This window comes from Chaetomium globosum, genomic scaffold, assembly GCF_000143365.1.
Source record: "Chaetomium globosum CBS 148.51 scaffold_3 genomic scaffold, whole genome shotgun sequence".
Classification (NCBI taxonomy): domain Eukaryota; kingdom Fungi; phylum Ascomycota; class Sordariomycetes; order Sordariales; family Chaetomiaceae; genus Chaetomium; species Chaetomium globosum.
The window spans coordinates 3,203,444-3,213,157 of record NT_165978.1 but is presented as its reverse complement, the minus strand read 5'-3'; the positions used below and the strand labels follow the sequence as shown (position 1 = coordinate 3,213,157).

The 9,714-nt window shown below is 57.6% G+C and overlaps 2 protein-coding genes across 2 annotated transcripts; one reads left to right on the top strand and one right to left on the bottom strand.

Annotated features, from left to right (window-relative positions):
* Nucleotides 1-1,833: 1,833 nt before the first annotated feature.
* Nucleotides 1,834-2,370, top strand: CHGG_06336 (uncharacterized protein; the record flags this gene model as incomplete). The annotated part of the gene is made up of 1 exon (XM_001222430.1): nt 1,834-2,370. The coding sequence occupies one exon, from the start codon at nt 1,834-1,836 to the stop codon at nt 2,368-2,370; it is 537 nt and encodes a 178-aa protein (XP_001222431.1).
* Nucleotides 2,371-2,996: 626 nt separating this feature from the next.
* CHGG_06335 (uncharacterized protein) lies at nt 2,997-6,123 on the bottom strand (the record flags this gene model as incomplete). The annotated part of the gene is made up of 4 exons (XM_001222429.1): nt 2,997-3,136; nt 3,194-3,934; nt 4,627-5,748; nt 5,817-6,123. The coding sequence occupies 4 exons, from the start codon at nt 6,121-6,123 to the stop codon at nt 2,997-2,999; spliced, it is 2,310 nt and encodes a 769-aa protein (XP_001222430.1).
* Between the last annotated feature and the right edge of the window lie 3,591 nt (nt 6,124-9,714).

The window sequence follows — 9,714 nt, the reverse complement described above, 5'->3', positions numbered from 1 at the left end:
ACCCCTGGGACAGGGACAGGGGACTGGGGCAAGGAGAGAGAGAGGGATAGGGGAGACTGAGACTGAGACTTCTTTGTGTGTCTTGCTGATTCCCTGCTGCTGCTGCTGCTAGCCGGTTGCTGCCCTGCTTTTGTGTTGCTTGAGTTGTCTGAGTTGTTGTTTAGGTTGCCCTGGGTTACTTGGTTGTCGTGAGTTGAGGAGGGTATGAAGTACGGTAGGGGGTTAGGGAAGAGGTAGGAAGGGGTAAGGACGGGGTTGGCCCGGCTAGTGACTAAAATTCAATACAATGATACTAAACTATGAGTGATTGAGCGTGTGGATATATATTGGGTGATGGAAACGGGTATAGGGGTTGATCTAGTTGGGTACCTAGCTGGACTGGGAAAGACGAGGCAGTGCTGGTAGGTGGTCCGGGGGTGGGTGTATTGGTCTAAGATGCCTCTTACACATATTCTAGTGCGATTTGGTGACGTTGCTGCGGTCAGGCGGGCGGCTGGATGGCTAGAGCACAAGTCTTTACATTATATGCTACGTTGCAGACGACCTTTGACCTATGCTTGATCATAGAGGTGTCCTGAGGAATCGGACTCGAGGCTGGAGGTTGGGAAAGTGTGTAGCGTGTGGGGTCGAGCGACTCGGGGGCTAGCTGCGATGCTTCTCGTGAGGTCGATTTGAGATTGTTAATGGTACTCACCAAGGGCGGGTAAGTGTTGAAGTAACAATGGCCGGACGAGGATGTCTCCCAAATGCGGTTGTCGTTGATGTTGCTACCTCGTCATCCCAACCTTGTAGCTCGCCTCTAGCTGTTTAGACGTGATGCCAGCGCGGTTGCCAAAGCAACATGGGATCACACTTGCTGACTGTTATGCATATTCTCCATTTATTTGCATCTTCTGGTCATTGAAGTGGGAGTGACAAGCCATACCACGCCGGAGCAAGTGTTGTGATGATAGCCGCACCGGCCTCGCAAAACTATCAAATCCGACCAGCTGCCTTCTGCAATCCCGGGTAGATATATCAGTTTTGGATTTCTGATATCATAGACCAGCCCCAAATGGCCGAGTGACTAATAAGGGCGGCCAGGGCCTGGGGGCTTAAATAAAAATACAGCCCCCCTTCCCCCTCTTCCCCCTTCCTCTACCAGCACCCGAAGCAAACCTCCAAGGGTTTAGGGTTTAGTCACCGGCTACGTCCTTTTCAGAGGCTATACGGTAAGCTCTTGCTCTTATGATGCGAAGTATTATACTTCTTTGGGGTTCACTTCCCGTGCTTTATGTTTAAGATGCTCGAGAGTCTCGCTAGTGGTGTTCCACACTTTGGGAAGCTGCAGTATCGACCGGGTGGTAGCTAGGCGGACACCAAGCTTTCTTTGGACCTCGTATCTCCTTGACTGTAGACTACAGGCCGTTGATTATGAACGACTGGTTATACTGCTAGATGTTGGGTAGAAGCCAAGACGAAGGCCTTAGCGTATACTTCAGCCCGGGTTACCCCATCGACTCAAGCCACACTACCTACCACTGTACCTTCTCACCCACCGGACATCCGAGACCAGCGCTAGCGCCAGCCCACCTATCTTACCTACACCTCGTACTACTTGCCAAAGGCGTCTCCACCTCGCAACCCAACCTCAACCCAACTAGACCCATCCCAAACCCATCCCAAACCCAACTCCTGCCTTCCACCACCGCAATCCGCTTCCAAAAACCAGCCCAGGTCTGCCTCTACCAACCATCAACGTAACGACCATTATCACCGCCACCACCATCGTCACCACCATCACCACACCCCAAAACCGCCACCAGAACACCACCCCCACCAACATCCACCAACATGACCACCACCCAGCCCCCAAGCGAACCCACCCGCCGCACCACCGCCCTCCGCAACCTCCAAACCCTGTACACCAACCTAACCCTCCTGCACACCATCGCCTCCCCCTCCATAATCCTGCACCCCGCCGACCGCGACCTGACCACGCCCCCGCGCCCCCCACTCGTAGGCATCGCCGCGGCCCAGCAGCACGAGGAAGACCTTGTCGCGGCGGCGGCGCGCAGGGGCGGGTTGGTGATGGAGGTTGGGGTTGGGAGCGGGGGGATGGTGGTGGATGAGGGGGGGGTGTTTGGGTGCGTTATGGGGGTTTTGAGGGGCGGTTCTTCTTCTTCTGGTGCTAGTTCTTGCGAGGGGAAGGGGGGAGACGGCCAAGAGGGCAGGGGGGGAGGTGAGGGGGTGGAGAGGGAGAAGCAGAAGGAGGGGATCGCGATGCCGTTTTGTGGGGTGTGGAGGTTTGATGAGATGGGGAGGGCTGTTGAGCACTGGGAGAATGCGGCTGATCCGGCGGCGCTGGGGCGGTGGTTGAGGGGCGAGTAGATTGGGGAGGAGGTTGGCGTAGCAGGGACTAGGGTATACTCCAACGATGAGAGTGTCAGGACGGAGCATCAACCATACGGGCTGGGGTGAGTCGATTTCAACCATGGCAGCTCCTCAGCAGGCGGTCATTGCATACATACCACACACACCACACAACCTTACTCCCTCTCATGAACAGCGCCAGCACTCACATCAGATACGCCATAAGCCCTGTCAATACCGGCACCGATAAACTAACATTCACACGGACGCTACAAACTAGAATATACAAGTGTTACCTATGACCCCCGGCAGTGATGCCCTTGCTTGCAAGCAAAGCTTTTCTATACAGATCCACAAATGGAAGTAGCCCGAAGCCCCCCGAACGTAACACCTAGACCATCAAAAGAGCCGGTTCAGCCTTTAAGCAAAGGCCGCCACCCACCAACGACAAGGGTCCCTCCTCGTCATTGTAAAGCCCCCGTCCCCGCCATCATCGTCATCCTCGGCCCTATTCTTATCCTCATTCTCATCCCATTCTCATCCTCGTTTAATCCTCGTTTAATCCTCGCCCTCGCCCCATTTCCACACTAGTCCCATTCTCGCCCTCGTTATGATCGTTCCGTCCCAAGTCTCACATCTCCCGCTTAGTCCTCCTCCCTGCGCAGCCGGTCATTGAACTTGCGCTTCCCAACACGCGTCTCGTAGTGCGGCGCCGCCGTCTTAACGTCCTGCAGCTGGCCCTCGATGGCGCTGCGCGTCTTGTTGCGATAACAGTCCACTGCGGCTAATGTCAGTTTGTGGCGTCATAACAGAGGGATATGTCCCGAATAAAAAAACTCACAAGCTCGTTGCAAAAACACGGTCCGTCCCGAAAAGACACGGCTCTGTAGCCACGCCATGCGATAGCCCAGGTCGTTCAGCCGCACCTCCTTGCCCCGGAACGACCGGCGCATCCGGGGGATAGCAAGCTCGACTTCCTGACCCTCCGCCACAGTGACCTTGACCATGGCCCTCGAGCGCTTAGCTGACAGGGACACGTTCCCGCCACGCCCGGCCCGGCGGCCCTCCGTCTCGGTGGCGCCATCGTCCTCGGCCTCGCTCGCGTCCTCAGCAAAGAAGCGGCTACCTGTCGCACTAGGCGGGGGGCTCTGCATCTCGCGCGGGAAGAAGGAGCGCAGGTAGACGCTGTTGTTGCGGCGGAAACTGTCCGGGATCTCGCGCGTGTTGACGTTGTCCAGGGTGACGCGCACGCGCAAACGGCTCTGGCGGTCGTTGTCCTCGACGAGGATGAACTTGCGCTTCTTGGTTTCGGGGATGTCCGGGAAGAGGTCATCAGGCCCGTCCACGATGCCTCGCGCGAGGCTCGACTGGCGGGCGGCGGCTAGGGAGCCGCTGCCATGGGCCGGGGAGCCACTCAGGGTGTCGTGGAGGGAGGGCATCGACGACGAGCCCTGGGGGGCGCCGCTGTAGGAACCGTAGCCGGTGAAGGCTTGGGTGGGCCGCTCCTCAGCGCCCGGCTGGCCCGTGGGGGGTTGATGATGGTGGTGGTGGTGGGCCTGGTCATCCGCATATTCTCCTTCGCCTAAGAGAGAGCGTGTCAGCCGATGGGCGTTCTACTCAAGAGGGGGGTTGGTTAATCATGTCGGGCCTCGTCGGCAACGCGCGTCGGTCATGTCAAGTGTGATACTTCAGAGCAAAAAACAGCGCAGCAAGAGCAGCAACTCGCAAATCTCAAAGCGACGCGCGGCAAAGAACACAAAGTCGCCCGCATCTCGAGGTGCCATCATTTATCCCCCTGAATCAGGCTCCCTGTCAAGGACACTTGGGCAGAAGGTGGGGTTGAGGATGAAGGTGCTGGTTGATATGTGATGAGCGATGATGCTGTTGAATGTGGTGGCTGCAAAGCAAGAAAATGCAATGCAACCGGGTTCTGCCAGCCAGCCAGCCCAGCCAGACGACTGAAGGACGACCCAAACCCAGCAAAACAGACTAACAGCAAACGCAACTAAATGTAATGTACAGTTCTTTCTTTTTGTACCAGGTTCCTGTTGTCGCCCCGGGTAAACAGTGCTCGAAGGTCGAATAAAGGTTCGAAAGCCGGTATATAACAGGTGTAGATGGGGCGGCGGCGAGCGAGTATTTCCCAGAAAAATCCAAAGACAATCCAAAACAAAATGAAAAAGCAGGCGCATGTAAAACAGCTTTGGCTCGAAGAGGTATCACACTTTAATCACAACAACGCGCGCGCTTTTTAGGCCATCTGGTGAAACATACCGACTTCGTCTCCTCCCTGAGCGCTTCCGTCCTGTTGGCCGCCGTGATGGTGGTGCATCTGCGACGCCATGTTGGCGAGAACCGGCTTGCCCATGGCCGGGTTGCCTCCCGGGCCCATGCCCGTTGGCGTGGTCATGCCCGAGGAGCCGGGGCCGCCGGGACCAGCGGGCATGTGAGTAGCGTGGGGCGTGGTCGATCCCGTCTTGTTGTTGCGATAGTTCATCTTGGCCATACGGCGAACACGACGGCTCCTAAGACGAGGGTCCTGGTTGCTGTTCCGCCAGCTGTCCACAGCCCGCTGGATCAAGCCCCTCTTGCCGCGAAGTGGCGGGTTCAGCTGAGCCAGAGCCCAGCCCACCGAGTTGCATTCGGTCTCGTACTGAAGCCGGTTCCCGCGGTACTGGTCCTTGGGGCAGCACGCGCGCGGGTAGACGCAGTTCTCCGTCTTGAACTCGGCCGTGAGCTCGTCCTGATTCACCGACTCGACGTCGCAGCGGATGGTGTACTCCATCTTGACCCGGTCGCGGGAATACTCGAAAGCAATCCATTGGACGCCATTCGTATCTTGCCTGACCACCAGCGGCGTGGTCGCGGGGATTGGGCCCGGAGCAGCATTGGGGTTCACACCAGCAGCGGTGGTGGGAGTTGTCAGCGGCGCACCGTTTTGGGGGCTAGTTGTCGACGCGCTGTTCATAGCAACGGGCGCCGAAGTTGCTGATATCCGGTGGTTGAGGCTGTGCGTATCGATCTTATCCGGGCGCGGGCTGACCGTCATTCCCGGCTGTGCGTGCTGCGCAGGGTGCTGGCTGATGGGATGCTGGGGGGGTGTGTGCGACATCATCATGCCCGGCTGCGATCCCATCGACTGATGCGGTTGTTGGGCATGTTGCGCGTACGGCGATTGCGCAGCCTGGGCCGGCATTGACGAGTACTGCTGCTGGGGGCCGCCATAGTACATCGATTGCTGGTGTAGTTGCGAGGGAGGCTGCGCGTACATGCTCCTCTGCTGGTCGTGGCCCGAGGGCGACGCCACCGAAGCCGGCGAGTTCGACTGGGGTGTGTGGTACGAAATCGGCGGGTACGGCCTCTGCTGCATGGTTGCGGCCATCATGTCTCCGGTGTCTTAAGGGGCCCATATGTCAGCTCAGGCGCTCTGGATTCTCATGAGATAAAACCCCACGGCGACTCACCTGCGGCCGTGTATCCGCTCGTTGCACCCGGCGTGCTGTAAGGGCTCGGGTGCGCGTAGTAGTTCGGAAGCCCGTGATCTTGTGAATTGCTCCCCTGTGTTTGTTGCGGGTATGTGTACGCGCCTGAGTGCTGGGGTTGTTGTGGTTGTTGTTGTTGCTGTTGCTGCTGCTGCTGCTGTTGCGCCGCCGAGGTCTGGCTGTGATGCTGCTGATGAACCACGCTCGAGGGTCGAGAGTGTTGCAGATGAGGGGGAACAGGACCCTGCTGTTGGTGGTGGGTGTGATGCTGCATAGAGGAGACAACCATTAGTCCTCACGATTACAGGGCTATCTTCGAAACAAAAACCATGTATGTGTGTTCTGGAGCACCTGGGACGCGTCTGGGAATGTTGTGGTTTTTTTTCCTGTCGGGAACGCGTGCAAGGACTGGGGGGCCGGGAGCGAAGTTCGGTCCCCTGACAAAACGACTGGGGATCCACGGGTGAGGCGGGCTAGCCTCGGGGATTTGGGGGTGGGATTTTGTAGGACATGGCGCCTTTTCCACGCGGTATCCAAGCCGAGGACGAGGGGAGGGAAATCCAATGCTACCCTCTACAGTGGAGCAGGGAATGGCTCGGAATTCTGACCCGAGGTTTCGACATTCCCACTTGGGCTTCTCTTCCTGGTGGGCATCACTCGCGGCCGGCAGCGACTTGAACCGCCTGGGCGGCGGGATGAAGGTGGAAAGCAGGGCTACTAACCGAGTATGCAGTCCCGTGGCGGAGGAAGCGGGAGTGACAGGATCAATCCTGACCGAGTGTGATGGTTGAAAGGCAAGGAAAGACGATTGTGGGGAGCGCGGAGATATGGGGGTTGAGCGGCTGGGGGGTTCGCAGGAAAAAGGAGATAAAGATGCGGGACTGACGAATGCTTGCAGAACCAAGCAGGGGGAGAGCGAAGCGATAATGCCTGGCTGGTTGAGTATGATATACCCAACCAGGGGGCATGGGAGGCGCTTTTTTCGCGGTAGTGGGTTCGACAAACCGCCTCTCTCGTGTTGCCCAAAACGGCCAGGCGTGGTGAACACCGAGGAGCGAAATGAAGAAAATGTCGAGGCGTAGAGGGATGGGGAGCAGAGCCAGGGTGGGGGGTGGTTTGGACAGCCGCCATGGATTGAGAAGCAAGGGGAGGGGGTGTGGGGAGAAAAAGGAGAACAGGGGGCGACTGCATGAGTTGATTAAGTGGCCAATGGACAGCCGGCTGCAAGCCAGGTAGCACAACTTTTGCCGAACAGGGAATGGCTTTCCGAGACTAGCCATTAACAGGCAAGCCCTCTGAAAAGTTTCCCGGCATGTCTGGTCTGTCATCTGCCACTCATCTCCTGTGCTCTCCCGTTCTGTCGTAAGGACAAGGGGCGGTGAGGGGACTGGGTCCCACTCTGCCATCCTTGCCTCCCATCCTTGCGCTTTGGCTGGCCATCCCGACGGCTTGTTCCAAAGTCTCTGGACCTGAGACTGGATCGATGGCAGATGCATGCCGAACAGGCGACATTGGGGGCTGTTTTTTTTGTGCGTTTTTGTACATGACGTCCCGCTGTTGTCTCAGGGTCTCCAGATAGACCTGCTTCTGCTCGCATCGGGCCAGGCACCACTTGGGAACGGCATTTTGCAGTGACTTTCTGCAGGAGCTTTTGAGAGAAGTACTTCCATCCCATCTGACACGGCCTTGAGAGACCCGCGGAGGAGGAAGAGCATGCCGCTGGCTGGCCCACTTGGCGTGATGTTGCCTCACTGAGAAATTGCCCCCCGGCCCACCCCGGCTGACTCTCTGTCTGTTCTTCGATCCAACTCTCCGTGTGCATGTGACTATCATTGGCGGCCAAATCTTCGCTAGGAGGCGAGACTGTCGCACCAGACGCACCGACAACTGACTCTTTGCAGAGACAATTGAGCGGACAGCAAAAGGCGAGCCGATCGCTGATTCCATCGTGCTTCCTCGATGTCCTGTCCTATCGGTTGCAAGGATTTGGGGCGATTGGGGAGGGAGGCGGGGATCGCGTGGGGCCGGGACATCCAACCAGGTTTCCCCAATTGGTTTGCCGTTGAGAGCCACCTCGCTCGCCGTTTGACCAGCCAGGCTGGTCTAGCTCCGCAGCGAAGACCATTACGCTGCGATGGCGTAATCGTGCGGCCCGAGGAAGCAAAGCCCGAGTCTCGCTCCAGAAACGATGTGTTCTGCAGCTCTCTGCAGCCAACTTGGCTGGCCAGTTGTCCCTTCAACGCTTGTCGATGTGTGGGATGGATGCGACGCAGAAGCAGCACGCGCATGGGGTCGCCCACCGCGCGCTGAACTGACAGGGCGGAAGCGTGCTGCCCACCCTGGCACTGCCCCCTGCCGCATGTTCCCAGAGCCCTGGCTACTGGTGAAACAGGCCGACCCCCTGTAATCCCAGGAGCAGCCCTCCCCGGCCGGCCAAGGATGCGGCAGCGGGCATGCAGTTTTCTGGAACAATTACGAAGCCTGCCAGGGTTGTCGAGCAAGGGGAATCGCGAACGCGGGAGCATGGGGTTTAACCTCGCGTCGCAACAGCGACGACACTTCTTGCGAGATAGACTTATCTCAAGCAAGCTGGGTATGTACGCGACCCAAAAACGAGGTTTGGAAAAACGCGACGGGACTCCCACATTGACAGAGGTCGAAAAGTGGCCACGGGATTGTCGGCGATGGGTGGAGGTGTCGCAGGAATTGGAAAAAAAAAATGAATGTCACTCACCGAGTCATGGCCGGGCTCTTCCTTGAATTGGCGGGGCGCCTGCCGGTGTTGAGCCATTGTCATCAATCCCATAATATTTCAGAATAACGGCCGTGGATGCGCTGGTGCTGTCGGTATCTGTATTCGTTGGCCAACGTTAGTCCCGAGAAGATAGACGTTGTCGAGTCACAGAAGACAAGGGATGATGCTGGGTCGCTTGGGGTTTGTTTTGTGAAAAAGGTCGTCGTGGAACCTGGAGCTGCGCTTCTTGGATCGCCCTCATGGACACACAGTCGCGAGGTGGCCAGCAAAACCAGGTTTCCTTTCGCACTGGGATACCCGTGCGTCCCGTCACGACAGGCGTCTGCGAGTGCAGGACGCGACAAGGTCGGCCGGTGCCATGCGACGCGCCCCAGTGCGGATATCGGGGAAGGAGGCGCACTGAATCAGAACAACTTACGAAGGGTGTGTGGTCGCAAGGATTCGGGCGAGGATAACTGGTGTTCTTTCTTCAGTCAATCCGGCCGAGGTCGAGGTGGTTGTTCTTTGGATGGTGATGTGGTGCTGTTGCCAAATCGGTTCAGCTGGGTCGGACGCGGTGGTGGTGGTGCTGCTGCTGGGTTGTTTGCCGGACAAGGTCGACGCGCGTGCGCAAGGGTTGTCTGGGGAAAGCACGGGAAATCGTCAGGCTTGCTTGCTAGGAAGGGGAAAAGAAAACTGTCGCCGATTCGCAGTAATAAACTTCTGACGAAAAGGAAGAATCGGTCGGCAAGGTACCGCATCAGCAAGGTCGTGTCGAAATTTGCAGCCATCCCATGCGATACCAAAACGGGGACTAGGGTGGAACACTGCCGAGATTGAAACGGGCTCGTGCTGGGTGTGACACTAAACCCTGGTCTGGCTTCCGAGGCGTGCATCGCAAAAGAGCTGCTGATTTGCTCGGCGCGATGCGCCATCATCGTGATAGGGGCGGGATTGATGAGCGTGAAAGACGAACGCACATACCTCTTTGTGAGTCCGAAAATAGATGCGCTCGAGAAACGCGCCTAACTTTGCGAGGCGCAGAGTTAGACAGAGTCGTTGGAAGACGGAGTTGTGAGTTCAGACGGTGCGCGGGACAGAATACCAAGTAAGGGATGAACTCATCGGGCTGGATGAGGTAGGCCA